Source organism: Dermacentor variabilis, chromosome 4 (genome assembly GCF_050947875.1).
Source record: "Dermacentor variabilis isolate Ectoservices chromosome 4, ASM5094787v1, whole genome shotgun sequence".
Classification (NCBI taxonomy): Eukaryota; Metazoa; Arthropoda; class Arachnida; order Ixodida; family Ixodidae; genus Dermacentor; species Dermacentor variabilis.
The window spans coordinates 31,088,064-31,110,712 of NC_134571.1; the positions used below are offsets into that span (position 1 = coordinate 31,088,064).

At 43.8% G+C, this 22,649-nt stretch overlaps 1 protein-coding gene across 1 annotated transcript in view; it reads right to left on the reverse strand.

Moving 5' to 3' along the window:
• The window catches only part of LOC142577722 (uncharacterized), a 252,382-nt gene that overhangs the window by 19,165 nt on the left and 210,568 nt on the right, over positions 1 to 22,649 (reverse strand). The window contains exons 5-7 of the mRNA XM_075687176.1: positions 22,072 to 22,131; positions 19,532 to 19,612; positions 17,967 to 18,120 (exon numbers count right to left, since the gene is read on the reverse strand). Coding sequence (XP_075543291.1) covers positions 17,967 to 18,120; positions 19,532 to 19,612; positions 22,072 to 22,131 — 295 coding nt within the window. The remainder of the gene's footprint in view (positions 1 to 17,966; positions 18,121 to 19,531; positions 19,613 to 22,071; positions 22,132 to 22,649) is intronic.

Consider the following 22,649-nt stretch of genomic DNA (forward strand, 5'->3'; position numbering starts at 1 on the left):
CCACCTCACCCCTGTGTCTAGACTTTAGTTTCAGGACTTGCACGTTTTGACTGCAACATTGCGACGATGAATTTTGAAATCCATGGAGAGAATAACTGATGTTTATAGAACATCTTTAATGTGTTTATCTTAACAGATTTTCAAACTCGAATATACTAGCATTATCTAGGAGCACCGAATGTACAACGATAAAAAGCAATAAAGCACCGAATCAACGAAACATATTCTTGTCCCTCAGTTTATCACGGAAATATACTCTAGAGCACCGCCCATGGAACGTGTCCTTGTAGAATCAGCCCTAAAGGCGCCCAGTCCAAAGTTTAGTGTTGTTCTTCGTAAACGTTGTTGACCACTTTATTTACCGCTGCTTTAGTTTTACAAAATAATGTTTCTTTATCCCGTTTGATCACGGCGTACACGCTTGCGGATGCGATTTAATTTTGCCATCAAAGTACAGTGCTCGCACGGAATAGACAACGAACATAAAGCTTTGCGCAAATTGAACATTTTGCTTTCCTAAAGTACACGCATTTCAATTCTAAAAGAACGGTGTCGCTGCAGATCACCGCTTCGGTGAAGACACTACCGTGTTTGACGGAACGTTTGACGTGGGGCGTTTCGGTAGCAACTCCGAAAGATTTTTTTCCTTGTTGTGATGCTTGCACCCAATCATTAACCTGTGGATGTAAGTAGAGAGGGTGGTTGAAAATTTTTATGAAGAAACGTAGCATGACTGGCTGTACAATAAATGAATATTTAATTACTGTGCAACCATGATGGGTCTCTATAAAATGCACAGTCATTCCCAACACACCTCGTCTTACTTTCTGAGGAGTTTCCAGCGCCCTGGCAAACATTTCGCAAATTTCACGCATTTATCGATAATCAATGGTAATTCTTCATTAAAAGCGTTATTATGCCACGTTAGGAACGTTCTTTATTTCCTATATTCTATTACAGTTTCGGCACTCATATTCCTATTCAACTTCCTATACATATTTGCTGTATGTAGAAATTCTGCGTTGCATGTTTTCGCACACGTTCATATTTAGAGCCCAAACAATGGTAACTGTTACATAAGAAAACGAAATAGCAAGCAGATTTATTTTTACCGTCCATGTATGGTGTCTGTTTGCAGCTGGCCTCTATTAAGAGTCAATAGGGATGAGGTGTAGCGCAACACGGAGGACGCAACGAAGAACGACAGACGCTTCCTTCTCGGGCCCCTATTGCGTTAAAACTCATCCTAATTCAAAATGAATGGCCAAGAAGTCACATTGACACTGTCGCTGGCGTGTATTCTACGTGACTTGTGCAACTGCCATATACGCGCCATCAGCCAAGTGTTAACAATATCACGCGAGCGCCGGCATTCCTGACGCTCAGCACCTTATGACGGCTAGAAATGGCGAGAACCGGAATAGTTTTTTGCACAAGCCTGTAATGCACACTCCAGTGTGAGCATCATCATCTATTCTGCCGTTCACTCCAGACAAAAACATACCCACGCCAAAGTACATAAACAAAATCACAGGGGGCAAGGAAAGCGACCTATGTAGGCTCTGTTCACAAACAGGGACACTCACACACATAATGTGGGAATGCACCTCCCTCCCGTTCTCTCATCCCCCCGTCAGCAGCGAGACTGACTGGACAGCCTGGCTCAGGTCCGGGGACGTCGACCGACAGCTTGAACTGCTGGACTGGGCCCCCTTTCCCCTTCCCGCTTTCAATAAAGTTTACCACCACCACCACTTCAGGACAAAATCCTTGTCAGAGTTAACCGTTTGGCCTTACTTACAAAAAACCGAACACGTGGTGGAGTAAGATTTGGTATCTGCAATGAGCTTTCCTCTTTTTTTTTAATGCGCAAGTATTTCTATGCCTATCCAACGAGAATCCTGTCCGTCCGTCACGTGAGACGAATGCGATGGTTCAAACCCCCATAAGAAAGGAAGAAATGCAATTGCTAATACCCACGTATACGGCGAAGGCTACAAACGCTCAGCAAAGTGAAGAGAACAGTCCATACATTCACTGAAATTATCTATAGCACAGAGAACAGCATAAGGTTCAATAAACAAGCTCATAACAAGCATCCGAACCATCAATAAAGCATTACATGCCCCCATCAGAAAATGTAGCGGTGGTTTTTCAACAGCTTTGCGGGACATCCAGGCTGATATGGACCGATAAGAGTTGAGATGGGTTGAATCATGTTCGATAAGGTTCATAACGAGTGACAAGCATTGACGAAGGTTTGTACTGGTCGGATCAAGCTTAATAACATTGACAATGACACCTGGCTGCGTGGAAAAGTCCAAGTGGCACAATGCTAACGCATAGACACCTCCCAGAGGAGTTTCTGCATGAATTAATTTTGTATTACCCAAACTGCGCATGCACCTGAGAAAAAGAAGAAGAAAGGACTTAATCCGTACGCGCGAGGTATTGTCAGGAATTCCTGTGAGCGATGGGGCCTCCTGGTTAACAAGAGCACTACGTGCGCATTTCTAAAAAGAGAAGAGCGCAACAGCCAACGATTGGACTGAAGAGTGAGTTGCGCGCGTGAGCGTACTATCGCCGACCTCACCACTTCTCGCCGTTATAAGGCGCTGCCGCATCATGCGGTGAATGATTGCGCGATTTTGATAAATATCTGTATGATTATACATCTGCTGTTATACTGTATCCTATGGTCCTGTGAGAACGTATTGTGATGACATCGATCGCTCGTCGGCAGAGACGAGTTAAAAGGTAAAAATAATAGCGGGAGATAAACACCGCACTCTGCTCACTACAGCGAGACAAACAGGCTCTCAATGTGTGTTACGAAACCACGTTTCTTGTAACAACTAGGCTTGGAGAAATGAGCACGCCCACTCAAAGGCATTACGCAATATGCAACTTGGTCAGAAATCTGTAAACCATTCGTTCAATGCAATGTACCAGAAAGCGCAATGCACGGAATAAAAAAGCTAGCAGTTAAAAAGCCGAAAACGACAGGACCTTCATTTTCTTTAAACGTCGCACGCCGCCTCTTTCATATTAATTACTCTAATGAGACGGTTTGAAACGGCCTTACCCTTCTTATAAACTGTTAAAGCAGCAAAGCTACAGCATCAATGATCACTAAGCTCATAAAAGCTTCTATGTGAAGCGTAAGGGAGTAAAAACTCTGGATTTCGTTATTTGGCTGATCGCAGCGCTAATGCCAGAGTACAGGCTTTTGAGTCGGTTTTTCTAAGCCCTTAATAGAAAGTATATTAGGAAAATTTTTTGACGCAGTGTACTTCGACCCAATCTATCCTACCTGTACTCATTTTTCGTTTATATATAAATGTATATATATATATATATATATATATATATATATATATAGAAGCTCACAAAATTCAATCTGGCTCTAGCCGTTGCTATAGCAGAACACGGGCGTGCTCCTCCTTTGAAAAAGGAAGCAACTCTAGACGGAACCGTCCTCGCTTCTGGAGATTGCTCGCCCTGCAATGGCGAAGTATAGTACGAGTGCCACGGCCCCTTAATGACGCTAGGCTTGGCCCACCAAGAGCAGTCGGGCGTTCTAACGCAGGCCCTAGAACGGAGCCTCCCAGAACTCGCCAGATGTACGGAGAGATTCGGGCGCGTGTGCTGCTGCGGTGTGGTGTGAGTGTAAGGTGAAAAAGCCCTCTGTGCGTGAAGTGCCCCAGGATACTTCAGGTAGACGCGCCAGGCAGGACTAGCTGATGTGTTAAAATTGGGGACGTGCGAATGTTCGGAATTTCGAACACGAATCATATAGCCTTTCGCAATGCAATTAGAATCCGATTGGCGAATTCACTATTTGAGATTGTCGAATGTTCCTATCTGTTCAAATATAAAGGATAACAGCAGTTACTAGAGGATTGAGGGAGAAAGACCAACGAAAGTGGGGTCTGGTCGGAATGATTCTGTTGCGGAAGAGGCGCGGCTGCTGAGCACAGGCACCAGTTCATGAGCGAACGCGCGACGCTGAGTCGGCCGCATTTCTGCCGAATAATTTCCGGTTATTCGGCGAGAATGCCTCGGTTTTAAGGTAGCCTAAAAAATGTGCTGTCTAGATTTAGGCAAGCAAATTTATTATTTGAACAATATGACTATGTCTGCATATTAGTCTAGCAATATTGGTGGTGTTGTATTGTCACGCCTATCCCCTCAACAAACACAGCCCACTACTTGCATGTGGTGACGCGCTTGTTTCACTACTGTAATTCTCATGGCACATCGGACAGCTAAAAAAAAGAAAAATACAGACTTTTGTTATTTACAAGCTCCTCATTTGACCACAAGTCCAGTTGTGACTTGCATGCATGAAATAATAGAAATTAGCTTTCTTCTTAGATTTTCTTTCTTTGCTGAACATACACCACGCTTTATTTATATTTCACTTTGTTCAGAAAAAAAAATTCGGAATTCCGTTCTATATTCGAAGGTAGTTTTTCTAGCATATCATTCGTATTCTATTCGATCCCACAGTTTCACTATTTGAACATTCTAGGTGCAATTACGCGTTATATTTAAAGGAAAATGTGTAAAATACTACTTATTATGAGGCAAGCCGCCGGTGCCGTATTTGTCCTACGGAATCACATTTTTGTTATGTCAGTAAAAAAAAAAAATGGGGAGGGCGGGCTCTTATGTGCACTATGTATCGGGAATCGCATCAATGGTGAGGATGAGGACTTGTGAATGTGGAGTGTGAAATGCGTCTGAGTGCGAAACGATGCTGGTGGTGGTCATGGCCAGCGTACCGGATTCACTGGCCTCAGCGCGAGGAAGCTTGCCGTGCTCAGCTAGGCGAAGTTTAGGCGGTGGGGTACCTTGCCATCGGGGAGGTACGGTCGGTATATTGTTAGTGCGGGTTGAAGTGTGATCCTTTATCAATTGCATTTTACGCGTTGCTAGCCAGGTGTTCATTCCAAAAGGACGCACAGGCTGGCATTTGAGCACATATGGGATTAGATGAGCGCCGGGAGCGACAGCAACAACAACAACAAAAAAAGAATCTAGAGAGAGGCCAATAACCTCCATATCGGCGTTTGTGGCAATCTCCACGCTTGTAAATGAATGCGTTAATGAATAGGTTAGGCCAACTGCTCCTTTGGCCACCGGGACCGGTCTATGGACAACATATTCATGTTCTCGGCCAGGTGAAAAAGCAGACCAGCGATCCCACAAATTGCCTAAGTAATACGACTCTGTTTTATGCCCATTTCATCACCGAATTTATTTCATTATTGTGAAGCACATGGTGTGAAGAAGACGTGGACTAGTGCAAACTGCGTACCACGAGTCTCGTCCTTTTTGCTGCGAATACCGCGACGGGAGGCAACGCACGTTCGATGACAGAAACCGCACACAGGCCGCCCCCGTTTCCGTCACAGCCAGGTTGCGCACTCGGGAATCGCAAACGCAATCAACACATTGAGACTATTTATAGTGCTCGCAACGAAGGCATTAGTATGTTGAAATTCTATTTTACGAAGTTTGAATACACAATTATTTTCAGAGAAAGAACGGAATATGCATATTTGACAATATCTGCTTTCGCCATTGTAGCTTTCTATTCAAAGCATCGACTCATAATCAAATTAGTTTTTACTCTCCTGCCTGTACTTGTATCATATAAGATTCGTGCAGCCTGTTGACAGTCGTAGCGAAAAATCGATCCCCTCCATCTGCTCAGCTTGTACGAGTCCTACGGATCATTTGAGCCTTGCTCAATCCTGTTTCGAATTTTGACGTCCAAACCATTTCGTTCTTCGTCCCTATAGACGTTGGGGCTCAACTGTGTCACTCGAGTAAGGGGTGTTCTGACAGTTATTGACAGTCAGACCACTCTAATTTTTTTTCGATGCAATATTGCTCGCGTTCTGATGTATGCCTTTAGCGATGATTAAACGGTTCATATGATTTTAAATTCTGACAAAGAAAACAATGAACTGCTCGGCCTCAGTATAAAAGTTGCAGGATAATGTCGAGATCGATTGTCACTTCTGGAAGTAGTGGAGCGGAACTTCACTGCTTTTAGTGACGTCAAGGCTGAACATTTGAAGGAAAGTGCACAAATCGATTGAAGGAACAAATTCAACGCTTGCGGTTCACAAGCTAGCGTTGCGCTATCGGGCATTGGGGATTTTGTTCTATACTTCGTACATCGACTGCTGTCCCTTTTTCGTCGAGGTGTACAAAAGGCCCGAAGGCTAGATTCGGTCACTGAGCATCTAAAACTGCGCGAACGGTATAAAAAATGCTGTGCTGCCCTGAATGGCAGAACAGCAGTCACCAATCATTATTTTCAGCTTAATGGCCGTAAGCGTGTCCTTAAAAACTATGGCTACCAATGAGAATTTATTCGCGAAACAATGGTGAATTCGTTGGTGACTGCTTTAGTCTGAGAGATGCAGACGCCCAAAATTATTTAAATAGACTGGAAACTTTACGTTTCTGATTTTAAACAAATTACTATTGAGTGGTTATTTTGTATGTTTGTGAGAAGAACCACAAATGAACAGATGCTTGACGTGTGCACTTGATCATTCCCCTCGCCCTCTGTTGCCATAAAATTTAAGAGATTGAATTCATGTCCGATCGCCTGTTTGGATACGTAGAAGTGCTACGATAGATAACAGGCATTAAAGTCGTCTAATCTTCCACTCTTCATTTCGATTTATTATAATGAATATTGCGAAACGCTGGGGAAACAGTTAACGTTTCCGAAATCGTTATCGGCCACAGGAGAAAAATGACGCAAAGTGCGAATAAACGGTGAAGAAAACCGAGGCTTTGAGGGTGGTCAGGAAAAAAGTGGCGGATGTGATAAGATAATCCTTTATCCGAATTTTGAAGTGCTAAATATATTTGATGGCAGTGGTGGTTTTACCAAATACAGTGAGATGGCCGAAGCTACGAACCTCTTGACTAGAGGAAAGGTGAGTAAAAAGGCATGCTGAAAGACCTTCTTGAATTCCTTGAAATCTATAATCCGAGGCAAGAGAAGGGGCCAGAGAGCATGCTTGCCGAACTTTCAGCGGGTAACTGCTTACTACGTTTGCCAGCGTCAAAGGTACTTGCGAAAGATAAGGGGTACGTTCGTGTAAAGAGAGCCATGTGTGTGCACTCGTATAATAATGTTCTGAGAATAGTTGCCTGAGAGACCCCTGCAGCCCTTAGTTGCAGCACAGAGGTCAGTGTGTGCGCACGTACGTGTGAGTAAAAGCATTTGATCAGCCTTTTGGCGAGGAAATCTGGAAACTTGCGAAGATGATGGGGGCTACCTGAAAGGAGCCAGTCTGTGAGGAAAAGAGGAAACAACGAGTGTGTCACTGATGAGCCTTCTGCACGCACGCACCAGACACACCACTACAAAGCACCATAAAAGATGTAGCAAACAAGGACGTCGAAGAACTTCGACGACAGATGGGACGTTATAACACTGCTTTACCTTCATTGTAACGACCGCCATCCACCGGAAACGACGGTGACAAATATTCTGCAGAAGTACAAATACATTTTTCGAATCACACAAATTAACTGTCCTTCTACGTGACGCATTTCACCATCGTCTGAGAGGTTCACTTCATTTCTGAGACGTTTAAGCTGGTTGAGAAGAGTGTCACATTTAGATGAACTGCGGAACGGATCGCTGTTTTGTATGTGGCGTCATCGAACTTTAGAGCGCCTCGCGGCTGCTCAAGCACAGGTGTAACCCAGAGAGGAAAGGCAGTTCTGTGGACCACCATAACTGACCTCGATGGCCAGCCTTCTGCAGATGGGCTAGAACATCATGGGTCTACGGAAAAAGATAACACACAATGTGAACGAAAGGTGAGGAAGACGAAGGTTTTTAGGGGAATCAATAAAAATGGTGGAGGCAGCAAAATATTCCTCCGCCCCAGCGTGCGAACTGGCCGTTAGAATATTCATATCCTACGTATTTAAATTTGCTTAACGATACAAAATGAAAAACAAATAAAACAAGACGTTTTTTTATATTTTCCTATGTGTACACGACAGCGCACATGCCTACGGGCGAACTGCTGCATATTCATCTCCGGTCTTTTCGCTATACGAGTTACCGTTTCTTAGGGTGCGTCCGTTGCCTACAGACAACCGTGACGACGTTGACACCGCGCCAACGTTGACACAGCGTCGTATGCAGAAGCAATTACTATGGTGGCGTGCAACTACGGCTTCTTTACTAGCAGGCGGCTCTCAGTGGCGGAGAAGAGCGTTTTCTTTGCTACGACAGTCAGTCAACAAGCACTGCATCGCCTGTCTCGCTCGTCGAAAGAGGCTCTGCAAATAGCCCAAGGAAGCAAGCTCCCCGACAAGTCAACTGCCCGCTGAGAGCCTGTAGGGTATTGCCCGCCAAAGCAGCCATGGAGCTCCCTTATTTAATGCTGTCTCAAGAATGCAGGGTGCGTGTTTGTAATGTAATGCGCCTGCCGCTATTGAGATGGGGAGGAAAAGGGAAAGTGCAGGCACGAGCGTTACATCCAGGACTCATTATCATAAGAATGAATAAATAAATAAATAAATAAATTAATTAATTAATAAGTAAATAAATAAATAAATAAATAGGTAATATAGTGCCCAGGAACAAAGACGGAGCCTTCGTACTTGTGCACTTAAATAATACGCCGGGCAAAATCTATAGAGATGACAAATGCGGTAGAAAAACGCGAGAACGAGGAAAAAAATGTGGAAACAGAAAAATAGAAGGCGTCTTATAGGAAAATAATCATACGTAATTATCTACATATATACAAAACAAAGACAATAAACTCTGCAATTTGTCAGTACGGGCAGGCTGCTTAATACTTAATGTTTTTTGTAGCCGAACCATGGGACAGTCACTAGTGCAACAAGGCCGCATAGAAAACGCAAAATGCTACCTGTTATATGCTTTAGGAAAGGAAAATTGCGCATGATCAAGACGCTTTCGACAATGTATAATGCCATGGATTATCTCATAGAGAAACAGAATATCCGGTTTAATACGCTTGATTTCAGAAGTGTGAGTTGAGATATCGTATATTTGAGAGGACTGGACTGTGGTAGCCGGAACGGCAGAAGCAGTGCTTGAAAATAGATATCAATTTATTCTGAACACATTGAATGAGGTCAGAAATATACCTGCAGGTTCCGCCCCAAACTACAGAGGTATACTGCATTAATAGAAGACACACAATTGAATACTACTTCAGAAAGGCAACAAGGGAGCGGAAGTCATGTGGTATTCGACAAAGAGTGCGAAGAGCGCGAAGGGCGCGTTGTTTCGCATATTTAGCGCGTGAAGAGAAGCTTAGCGTTTTGTCAAATATACATATCAAGATCTTCCATTTCGGCAAAAATGGGCCATGCGGAAAGGGTGTGTGAAAATTTCACATGGTGCTTTTTCGGCGTAGAACTTCATATTATAGTTTTGGAAACACATTTAACAGTAGCTTATTGTCTCTGCACCAGTAAGTGAAAAATTACGTTTTACAAGTCAGTGCAGTCATGAACACTGCGCAAAGAGCGATGCAACGAGGAATGCTAGGCATAACTTTAAAATACAGAAAGAGAGCGGTTCGGACCACAGAGCAAACGGGTATAGCCGATATCCTAATAGCCATTAAGAGAAAATAAAATGGAGCTGGGGGGGGGGGGGTCATATAATTCGCAAGTTAGATAACCGGTGAGCCCTTAGGGTTAGAGAATGGGTGCCAAGAGAAGGGAAGCACAGTCGAGGACGGCAGAGGACAGGCAGAGTGTAAGAGGGGGGGTTGAAGATTAATACGCAGAATACAAAGATTATGATGAATAGCCGGACAAGGCAACAAGAGTTTAGGATCGCCAGTCAACCTCTAGAGTCTGTGAAGGAGTACGTTTACCTAGGCCAACTGCTCGCAGGTCAATCTGATTATGAGAAGGAAAATTACAGAAGAATAAAATTAGGTTGGAGTACATACGAATGTGAGATCCTGGCTGGAAGCTTACCATTGTTGTTGAAAAGGAAGGTGCACAATCAGGGCATATAACAAGTATAAAAAATATGACCGAAACTTAGAAGTTGACAGAGGAGCTCGAGAACAAGTTAAGATGGAGCGAACAATGTATCAATGGATCAATGGAACAATGGATCAGAGAGCAGACGGGGATAGCCGATATTCTAATTGACATTAAGAGAAAAAAATAGAGCTGGGTAGGTCAAGTAATGTGTAGTTTGGTTAGCTAGGGACCATTAGGGTTACAGAATGGGTGCCAAAAGAAGGGAAGCGCAGTCGTGGGCGGTAGAAGAACTTGGTGGGGCGATGAAATGAGGAAATTCGCAGGTGCTAGTCCGGAATCGGTTGGCGCAAAACAGGGGTAATTGGAGATCGCAGGGAGAGGCTTTTGTCTTACAGTGGACATAAAAGATGATGATGATGAAGAAGAAGAAAAGAAGAAGAAGAAGAAGGAGGAGAAGAAGAAGAAGAAGAAGAGAAGGAGAAGGAGAAGAAGAAGAAGAAGAAGAAGAAGAAGAAGAAGAAGAAGAAGAAGAAGAAGAAGAAGAAGAAGAAGAAGAAGCAGTAGTAGAGAAAGAGTGTTGAATTGCTGGAGAAATGTCATTTATGAAAAGTGGGGAAGAGAACTGGGCCAGGAACGAATTCTTGAGCGACTCTTCTAGCGACCTCATAGATAACAGAGCTCTGTCCATCAGTGCCAGCGAAGCGCGATCTATTGCTTGGACAATTGAACACTAAGGCAGTGGTGGAAGAAGGAATGTCAATGTACGTGATCTTTGTAGCCAGGGAGTCATGGCCAACTAAATGAAGTAATTAGGCCAATGTAAGAAATGCCAATGTGGCCCCTTCTATATGTACCCACACTGAAAGTATCGGTCAAAAATGTTGTAGTGAAGAATGTTATCGATACTTGGAGAAGCAGAGTGTGCCGTTCACAAGAAGAAGATAACAGCTGAGGAGCTCGAGGCTTTTGCCACTGTTTCCCTACCGATGTTCACGAGTTTCTGAGAATCAAAGAGTTCCCACCGAGTCGGTTATTGTCATTTTTGCAGGCACAACTAGGTCTTCAGAGGTCAAGGCATGGCCTCTAATATACAGGGCTGAAGCACTTTCTCCCCGCCCACTGCAATGCGTTCAGTGTTGGCGAAATAGCCACAACATTAAGTGATAAAGATCAGAGCTTCGGTGCCGCATTTGTGGAGAATGTCACGATGCAAAGACGTGTCCCTCTCAGACCTAGCGATTCTGCTTGTGCGAATGTTTCCACCCTGTGGACTGTTCGAAATGCTCTGCGAAAGACCAAGAGCTTCAAATTTCACAAGTTATAGAACGGAAGCGATGTTCGCGTTGTGAGGCTCAGGCAATAGTATTAGAGAAATCATGTGGGGTACGCTTGAAGCCTGCTGCACGTCACTCAAAAGCTTATGGATGCATCTCTTGGTGATGTTGTGGCAGCTGCTGTGGAGAAAGCTATTGCAAAAGTTGTTGACAGTCTTTTTTCGAACCTTTCTGGGACCATTGGGCAAGTTTTCACTGCTGAGATGTCACAAATTTTGCAGGTTGCTGCGCGACCATGTGTTGTTTCTGACATACAGTTTCTCATGAGAATTATAGACAAATGACTATAGGCAGAGACCTTGCACCGCAGTGCTGACGAAACAGAACCTTCGGCCTCTAATGTCGAACGCCAGGGTGGTAACAGTTGCGAGTCTGGTGCAGAAAACATTGAGAAACATCGATTGTATGCTCGAACATGCAAACGTTGCGCTTCTCTCTACTCCCCTAGAACTACTATCCTTCACAAAATAAAGGCTAAAAAGAGTAAAAATGACAATTTGTCAAAGGATGATTTCTTAAACTTTAGTATTTCACAGACGCAGTTAATACTGCCGGTATATCGTCAACATGTTGAGTGCTGCAGTGGAACTGACATTCCATTTTTGCTGCAGCCACTCATTTGTTATACTTTTGTGAAGAACTTTCTCCTCATTTGACTAATTTGCAAGAAACATCGTTATCTACAGATAAGAGATGTCATTTAAACAATTATCGTAGTTTTCGTCTGGATCGCCCTTCTCGTAGAGGGGGTTTAGCATTTTTCATCTCATCTAAAATTTGTCATAGAGCTAAGATTAGTCGCCACTTATTCTCTGCAGAAAGTAAGGTGCTAGTATCGACGTATGCTGCCGGGTTGCGCCCCGTTTTTGATAGTCAATGTTATTTTCGTACAGGAGTTATAAATGCAGGTTCACTTGATGCCGCTGTTGCAGCAAGCAGAAAGAATATAATCATAGTTGGTGATTTTCAATTCTCACCATTTATCATGAGGCTATCGGTCCGATTTATGTGGCAAACGATTGTAAATTGGACTTCCTAAATGACCTTCATTGTGTAAATTCGAGAACCCCAACCTATTTATCTGGGAAATCGCATTCGGTGCTAGACCTGACTTTTTCCAGTTCGGGTTGTGTCATTTTGTCCTGGTCTGCTGTTACCTCGGCCACAAACAGCGACCACCTTCCAATAATTTTTGAATTTGCGTGACAAATTAATTTGGTGAATAAGCATGTCCGCAACTATATTACTTATAGCAAATTTCAAGATTCCTTGCGATCAAATTAAAAAAAAAAAACAGGGATGACTAAGTGATGAAGTAAAAACATTTAATTTGTGTCACGTTAATTTGTGTCAGGTGACTGAGTTATGCAAAATCCAGATTCAGTAAGCAGTGAACCAAAGTGGTAGTACTTATTCCCCTTGGTGGGGTCCTTATGTGAACCCGAATACAGATGAAGAAAAGCAGCGTGGAAAAAGTTACTGTATAATCAGTATCCACGTAATTGGAATGACCATAAATTTGTTCTCGTCCATTTATTCCATATTTTGCTGAGTCATATTCCTACACACCGTGATGTGCAGGTATTCGTATACGCTGATGATTTTCATATTTTTTTTGGTGCCAAGTGATATGCCTACCCTTTATAAAGCATTCCAGTCGCAACATAACACAGACCTACATGACAGACCTACACACACCTATACAATACACCTATGCACAGCCTTCGCATGCGAAGGTTGTGTGATTGTTCCCTACCTGCAGCAAGTTGTTTTTTCATTCACTTTCATTTCCATTAATTTATGATTTCTTTATTTCATTTATTAAGCAAAAGTAATTTCCCCTATGTTGTCCTTGGTCTCAGTGTTTGTTGGCTTCTTATTATATGAAGTGTAGGCTAGTCATTAAAACTAGAAAATTTGTTGGCACGTGAGGTCTGAAAGTGAAGTTTATATACACTCACGAAATTTTTGTGGACAGGCTCAAATAATAATTTTTTTTTGTGCCATTCCACACTACTGCAGTGTATTCGAGTAATGGTGGACATGGATGTGCGCAAATTGAGGAACAGGAGAGGGGTACGGAAATATGCCGTAAGTTTGCTGACGGAACCAAACGTTCGAAGGCCCCGTGATGCTACTCGCTTAATGCGGGCGGAGAAGTTTATAATATTCTCAAAAAGTACAGCGAGGTTGCTTATTTCAACAACTCTGGTGAGCACTACACGATAAACAGGATGAGGGATTGCGATATTATGGGTTTTATGCAAATATAACGTAATTTTGGTTTTAGATGAATTTGGAGTGAGCCCATTTTATTGACCCTATGGAGGGAATGGGAAAAGGTCGGAGTGCAGAGCGTGGCAGTCCTCGATACCGTCTATATCCTTAAATATTTTGATGTCGTCAGTGTAACGGAGAAATAAAGAATTCTGGATTGCTGAGGAAACACCACTTATGAAATCTGAGAAGCGGACCTAACACGAAACTTTGGGAGATGCCACTAGGCACCGTATAAACAAAAGTAGGTTGATCATTAACGCTCACGAAGCGGAACCTATCGAGAAGATAGCTGCGTAGTAGAAGTACAATTGCAACTTAACACTGTAGCGCGAAAGTTTTCCCACCAGCATTGGGTAACTGATTGCTTCAAAGACTAAATTATTTATGTCCAGTGCTGAACGAAGGCCCTCTCCCAGCCGGTCTACGACTTGCGCTCTCTCCTCATGTATGGTATGCCTGTTTGTGTCACTAGCTTGCACTTTGTGCTTGAGCTAGTGTCACTATAGCTTGGATTACTAATAGTGATTAGCCGTGATTAGTGTCGAAGCTTAAATAAAAAAGTACATTTATTGTTTCTTTCTGTAGCCAGGATTACGCCCTATGTTACGCTTCACCAGGACAAGAAGGAAAACAACTAGAAAGAATGAGAAGAGAAATATGTAGCGTTGCCGTGCGCTTGCAAACAAAAGAGTTTGGTTAACTGCGCAGTCTGTTATGCCAGACTGCGTGCCTATCATCGAAGCAACGGGCGCTTCACTCCCTCCCCCCCCCCCCCCCCCCCACATACACACATCTCGTTTTTCTGAAGTGGTTGCCCTTGTGACATAGTTTACAAAGTCACAAGTTTACAAAGTTACAAGTTACACAAGTTACACAAGTTACAAAGTCAAAGTTTTACGAAACTGCCGACCTCATTTCCATAGATAGAACTGAGGAGTGAGATGGCGTGCAGGTACCGAGGATTCTACCGTGATGAAATAAGTATGAGCCGCGGGTGACGTCAGCAACTACCCGCCTCGTTCCTGCCGACGATGAGTCGCAAAAGGTATTTAGGGCAGAAACGCCCCATTGCAAGGAGACTCTACACCAGCCGCCCTGTCGGTCTGGTACGATCTTACCACTACATACACCTATTTTCTGCTGTATGTGTACATATTGTATAAAGATTTTCCTTTCTTTTTCGTCTGCTGCTAGAGTCCGTCTCTCGTCCTCAACCCTGAAGTCACAACAGGTCGGAGGCAGCGACTCACAGCGAAGCTGGATCCTCTCGGTAAAATCGGCAGTTCTTGTCGCTTTCATATTTTTTTTGCATCGTAGACATACGAGTAAGATCGAGTACGAGCGAGATAAACGCTTTAGACTTACTACTAATAGAAGCAATGAAAGTTGAGATAGTCTGCATGAATTCGTTGTGGCTAAACAGCGCCAAGGAATATTACTAATTATCAGACTATTTTATGTCAGTATTTTTCGTTCACATTGTCTTGCGCCGCATATACCAATAACACTTGCAGCGAGTAAGGTCTTCAAAATCACGATACCCTTGTAATACCATATTACAGTATAACACATGGACACATGATGGACTTTGGTCCATGTAGTAATTTAGCGTCAAGCACAGGTCGAGAGAGAGAGAGGGAGAGAGGGATATGAAGAAGGCAGGGATGTTGACCAGTCAAGAGTCTGGTTGGCTACCTTACGCGGGGGGATGGAAGAAGGAGAAGAGAGAGAAAGGAGAGAGAGAGAGAGGTTATAGAGACGTGCACAGACAGTCATTGAATCAAAGACGCTAGTGCAAACCAGACGTTCTCAGAGAGCACAAAAGTGCCTTCACTGCCTTCTGATCCGATGATCCGTGGGGACAGCGCTCTAGAACTGTCTGTTCACTCAGAGGACGATCGTCTAGTTTCCTCAATATGTTAGACAAAGATTGCTTTTGTGCTTGAAATTGAGGACAGCGGCACAATAAGTGGTCAATGTTCTCCTCGCATCCACTAACATCACATGCAGGACTATCAGTCATTCCAGTTAGTGCTGAGTAAGCTTTCGTGAAGGCAACTCCCAACCACAACCGACACAGAAAAAACGCTTCGAGTCGGTGCAGTCCAGGCGGAGGTCTGAGTTGCAGTGAAGGGTTTCGTCTGTGCAGTCTGATGCACCTTGTAAGTGAGGTCTTCCACTCTGCTAAAGAAAGCGTGTGTGATAGAATGAGAAATTGTTTCGGATCGTCGGTCCTTGAGAAAGGAATGGGGACGCAGCGGACTTCTTTGTTTGACATCCGAGCGGCCTTATCTGCGTCATCATTTCCAATAATACCGCAAGAATGCACCGGTGGAGGGGTTAAAAGAGCAAGCGATAAGCACGCGTGCTTACTACCAATTGAGATTATTAGAAAAATGAAACGAGCTTCAAATAGTAGAACCCATGCTCGGACAACAAATGACAAGCATTCAAAAGAAAAGAGATAAGAAAATTTAAATGAATCGAATCGCGCCCCTGGTTAAGATAAATGACACGATGCATATCGCAGGTGGATTCTTTCTCCATTTTCGCAACTCTTGTTTGGCGCTAAAGTGAGACATGAATCGATATCACCAACCTGCCCTAACTTTCATGCCACCATGGTTTACGCAGCCAAGCCAAAGAATGTGAGTTGCAGCTACGTTTTTGCAAAATTTGTGACAAAGATGAAACGCTTGAGACAAAGATGCGGAAAGCAGGGTCGGTGATAGTCGATTAGAATCATATGTACGGTGGTGATCGCGTCGATTTGAGAATGCGCTATAGCGGTCACGACGTGCCTGCTCTCTGACAATGAAGTCATCGCGCTATTGAAGTGACGACAATGTTTAAAAGAGAGGCAGTGAGAATGTATATCTCGAAAGGCAGGTAGGCCTAAGGGACCATGCAGCGCGTCCGAGAAAACTTGCTGAGCCTCACCAACAGCACCATCGCGATGCGACAATTTTGTTGACTTCGCGCAGCAGATATGACGTCGATCTGCTGCACTATGATCATTGGTTGAAAATGAAAGGTGCAATGCGCCACTTCGCAAGATGCTGCGAGTACTGCGAAAGAATTGTAACTATGATATTACGTTTTTACAGACATTTTGATTATCTCCTAGTTATCACGACAGCCACGCGAAAGGTGTTCTAATCATGGAAATCATACCATCTACATGCTGAGCAGGCACGCCAACCATGGCGCGCCAACTTCTACTACGTGACATCAATGTTCTGTTGCTATTGGACACCGCAGTTCTACGTCATGGAAGAGTGCAATGCTGCCCTTAGGTCTGCGAAAATTCGTGTCGAGGGTAACTCTCAATCGGCTTCCATTTAAAAGGTTCCGTGAGCGACAACTTTGATTTGCGTGCGTTAATTTTCATATGTTTTGGTCGTACTTCTTTGACACGCTGAGGATAAATATAAAGCAAGAAAAGAATAGTCGCCATAAGTGCTGTATGGCTCCCTTAATCTTGACATATATGGTAGGAGCCATAAAAAGCTCGCAGTATTCCGCGTTGTGCCATACGCGTGCCTATATTCTTAACGTACTCACTGTATCCATGCCCTGTATTAAGCAGAGTAGCGGATTTTTCACTGGATGCCGCAAGCTATGCTCGAACTCTGTGACTATCAAACGAAGAAGTATTCAAACATTTGACGCCTTTGACTTTGCGACAGCCGGCTCCATATGTGGCTGAACCATTCCATCTTTCATATTTAAAAGAAAGAAATTAAGGCTTTTGTTTGTATTGTAAGCTATAGAACATGTAGCTGCCACTACGACTTCCCACGATACGTTTATGAATTGTGCTTCGATAAGCAGTTTCTTTTATTGACATTTGTTCTTACCTCTTAGTCAAGAAGATCAGCTGTCACTCCTATGCGACGACAAGAACTTATAAATTTATATTGGCTACAATAAACATAGTGTGCAGACAATACGCTAGCTGAAACTAAATGAAAAAGTGACGCATATATAGGCCTACCGTGGGACACGTAGGACAGTGACAGGTGGTTCACTGGAGTAAAAGAACGTAGTCAAGGCAAAAAAAAAAAAAAAACGAAAAGACAGGCGAATCAAGGTTATAAAAGGTTACAAAGTCTACAGCTTCGCGCGAGCGGGGCTGGCGCAGAACAGCAGTCACAATGGAGTATAATGATAAGTACTTGTGCCGCAGGTGACCTAAGCACAGGGGTAATGACGATTAGGGCCTAAATCTGGCGCTTAACTATCCACAGTTATCAGTTAAGAAAAAAAAAAGAACGCAAGGAAAACTGTTGCGAGCGAAACGCGACGCCGGTGACTCACCCGACGAGCGACGGGTTGTACTGGTGCTCAGCTTTGTGATCGACGAGGAGACCATGTCGTCGGCGATGAACACCGAGGGCTTGGTCGGCGAGAACTTGCCCTCGGCATCTGCATGCTTCCGGCAGGCCGACCTTTTCGTGTTGTCCGGGAACTGCTGGAGGATGATGATTATCATGCGTGTTCACGAACGACGCCATGATGTTTTTTTTCTAATAATACACTCAAGCCACTTGCTGCTAAAATAGCGCATGCACTATGACTGCGCAAGCTGCAATTTAACCACAAATGTGCGCTCTCGGGCATTTTGCACTTGCAGAGCAGCCATTGGATATCGTTTGAGAGCGACACCTTGAGAAACGCAGTGACAGACAAACGAACCAGAACAAAAAGGGGAGATAAAAAAAGACAAACAAAACAATGCAAGAGACCAAGTATATATATAAGGATTTGTCTTTGCAAAGTCGTTATAATTAAATGGATACTGTATTGTGCGTTTTTTTCCCCCGTCTTCAAGATACCATCATTTCTTATAAGGCCCCTGGGCTTTATTCGATTTCCGTGAATACCTAAACAGTCCGCCGGTGGCGTCCGCTGTAACGAGATTTTGCAACCCGGGAGTTTCTCGACAGCCCCTTTAGTCTTTCCGCGTAGTAGGCCCTGCACATTCCTCGAAGTCCGCTCCACGTAACGCGTCTCAAGTCAGACTTCCCATCCCTATGTCCTCGGTTACGTTAAGCAAAGTTTTTTCTCTACCGTTAATTTACCAGGCTACATGGCCGGATAAGTCTTAGACGCGAAGGTAAGAGCGGTACTGAATTATACAGCCAGACCCATCCTTTGATTCGTTAAGTTAGCTTGCGTCTGCTTTTGTAGCGGAGTGCCGTAGCAAATTTGCTTTCTTTTTTCACGTACACTGGCTCGTGCACGGCGAGACAAACTGAGCGTACGCACTTAGCCAAAACCGACATGCACCACCTGTTGATAGCTGCTTTGGCATGGGTCATTATAACTGGTAATACAGCCGTTCTTAATGAAACACGGTGGTGCAGACTTCAGTCGGTGCTCTTGATTTTGTTAAAAATCACGTTTCCTTGCAGCAAACGTTTGCAAGCAAGGGTGCGTGAATGGAATTTAACGTTCCCGCTGAGACAATATTTTACGCGAAGCCATTAATCCCAAACAAAAAACCGAAACATAAAATTTACGGAGCAGAATTCAGAAGTGTTTATAAACATGCTTGTGGTAACAAAATTAACTTATTGAGTTAATTATTATCTCGAACAAATAAGTAATCAACCAATCAATCAATTCAGGAAGGACAGCTCGTGGAGCAATAAAGCGTGCGTCACTGTACAGAGGCATTTCAACAAGCGTTCAACTCATTTATTTGACACATCGACTACATAAGTGTTCGTTCTTTCTAACGCCTTATGCATGCATTCGCCAAGAAGTGTTAAAAGTGACAAGGTTTCCGTTTTTCCTCATGCTGCAAGCTGACATCTAAGGCGCCGCTAGAGGCCGCCTTCGCGGCCGTACTTTGTGTCGGCGCGCTTTGGCATGCCTACCTCTCCAAGAAAGCGTACCGTTCTGCCTCGGTTATGCCGGTACTCTTGGTACTGAGAGGACACGCACAGCAAGCAGTACACCTGCGAGTGAAGCACAGAGAAAAAATATTTCTATACACGTAGAACAATATTCTCTGTCTTTCTTTTTGTTCTGCTGTGAGCGCATGTGCTGCAAAAGTGTGTTTGTCACGTGGGCGCATGATTAAGTATAATTAAAGCATGCGTTCTCCCACTTGCTGTCCAGTGTATGTTCGTACAGTGCTCGTACTGTGATCCTTGTGTTACTTTAGGAAAAGTGCAGATCGAGCATATCTCCTTTACGTTCCTGTATGTCGTGTCTTCTGAGCAGCGCCTCTGCTGGAACTGGAAAGCGTCACCAGCGTTCAAATGGCCCTTATGTCGAATAACAGACTCTCGCTGGATTTTGGTTCACTACTTGAAGCTTCCGACATTGTGGGAGCAACTGTTCCTTGAAAATGAAAGGCGGTAGGCTTCTATAGTTACTCAAGCCTGTACGCTCGGTGTCGCGACTAGGAATGCTTTCGGTGTTATAACCACTGCGTAGACATCACTGCACGTAGCGCAGCTTTCTTTGGCATTTTTCAAAATTCGTCAACGATGGTTACAGTTCCATGCTAAGAAAAGTTTGACAGCTCATGTCGAGATGCACCCGAGGCTTTCCTTAGCTAAGGCAATGAAATCTCTCCACGTGCAGACAATTTCTTCGCTTCACTAAAAAATGACTCGACAGACATTCTCTTTCCTCAGAATGGGTTTTTGAGCTCTCAGAAGAAGTCATGTATTGGTTCCCCCCAAAAAGAGTGGGTAGAAAATAACGTGGCTGCAGCACCTTCTCCGCCGTCCTGATAAAATGTGGGCTTATGGAACTGAACGCGCTTCAAGTTTTCCTACAAGCTTGCTCTAAAGGCACCCAAAAATAGAAGGGTAATTGTATGAAAGCGCTTTTGTGATGAAATATAAGGCGATAAAGAAAACGCACACGGAAAAGAATATTGACAAAGCGTGAAGTTCGCCCTCCTCTGAAGCTGAAAATTGCCCAAGCCCGCCGTTCCAGACGTTTAACAAGCTCGAGGTGTGTCTTTAAATTCCCCGTTGCCTTCAATGCCGCGTTCGATTGAATTTCTCGCTGATGGACGTGCCCTATCTGCAAGAAAGTCGGAAGCCAAAAATAGACGAAGAAAAAGCGCATCTGTGGTTGCCAGAATGCTTTCGAATGATAAGAGCCACTTCGCTGCAGAAAAGTATGGGAGAAAAATCCAGCGTAGAAACGACAACGGCTGCAACCGCACACGCAACGCATGTAAGTAGGCAAAAGGCAACCCAGCATAGTTTCTAACTTAATTCCGCAGGTGATATCCCCGCTTTACCAGGGGAAGAAGCGTGCCTTGTACGCTGTTGAAACTACAGCACAGCAGAAGGCACCGTGGGCGAGGATGCTTTCTTGAATACCTTTTTTTTTTCTTTTGACACAACGGGCAAGAGAACAAAGAAAACAATATCGGCTTTTAGCTGCTTCCATCCAAGAGCAGAGACTTCCCGTGTGGAGGAGACAGACTCAGTTCCGACGGCAAGTGGATGAACTGCATTTGTCGACCATCGCAACGAAATCTGGAAAGTGCCGTGTGCATTCGGGAGCCTGAACCGACGCATGCATTCGACTGGTCTTTTGTTTTCCTTCTCCTTATCCTTACAGTTAGAGTTTTAAAGTCCCTGTCGTACTGAGAGACTGAACCACACGAAAAATATACGGACAAGAAACATTTCAGGTAGACAGGAAGAAAAATCTCACGTTTCGCATCGTCGCGGCTTTCCGAGTGCGCATGCTGTTGGAGCTTCCTGGAAGTTGCTTCCTTTTGTTCTGATGCTTGTCTCATGCAGAAAATTGTGCCCGCACACTAACAAAGAAAAACGAGCAGGGGAGCAGCGACATAATCTAAACACCCTTGAGACGTATTTTCCTAGCGTTGCACCATGTTTGGCGCTATAAATGCACCGATAAAGACTCAGTGAGCTCTTAACAATTACTCGCTGCTGCATGTGTTTTTGTGTAGGCATCCAATAAGATGCATAATTACGTTTGACTGCTTAACTTGCTGTGTAGCAAATTAATATTCAGCTCATTGAGTTCAGTTACACACAATAGTTCAGGTGTGTATAACACAACTGCAACACAACAAACTGCAGCAATCAACACACAATATTATAAAGCATGTTCTTAGCATCAAAATGGCATAACAGAATACCTTCAGCGATTGGCAGGCACGTTCCTTCTTGTTTCCGAGGCGTAAAACTGAGAAAATAATCTTATAGCAGCTCAATATCCCAGCCATGAGTGATTTATCAGAGACAGAAAATAGACCAGTATAATCCTACTGTACGAACAGTTGTCGCACACCGTAAGCCGCAGCTGGTTGTTTATTTCTTTGTGAGGTGCATTTACTTCAGTGTAGATAATCGTTTAAAGTAAATCGAACAGAATAAGTGAACTTTTTGCTGGACAAGACCAGAAACCCACTTACGTTTAAGACAGCGATGAAAACATCCGTGATAAAGAGTACAGCGATGAAAGGGTTGAAATCCTGTCGAGAAAAAAAAAACATATGAGATCAAATTAGGGCAGCGACTACGAAGAAGACAGAACAACCAGCGAGGCCAGCGGGCAATGCCGACAAATTTCTAAACTGAAAATAGTGCATATAGCTTTTTTTTCTATGTTATACAGTCGTTTCAAGGGACATTTGCATATGTCGTATAAGCCAGTGAGCATTCAAATTTAACCGGACACTATCATAATTTCCACGAATGGCTGCACAATGCATTCCGATCACTTTATCTTTTTTCCCCATTTAACGTCTTGGCAGGATAAGGTCTATTTCGATTTGTAAACGATGAACATGTTTTGTTTGAAACGAGATAGCAAATAAAAACGCCCAAAAATCGAAGCTCGGAGGACGGGAAATGGAATTTTAGCTCGAGTTTCCGGAACGCACAGCGCGAAAGAGACCGGCGAATTGGACGCAATTGCTTATGCGCCATTCAAGCTCAAACCTAATCACAAACATGTCGTGCTACCGCTGAATGGGACTCTCGATGGTTG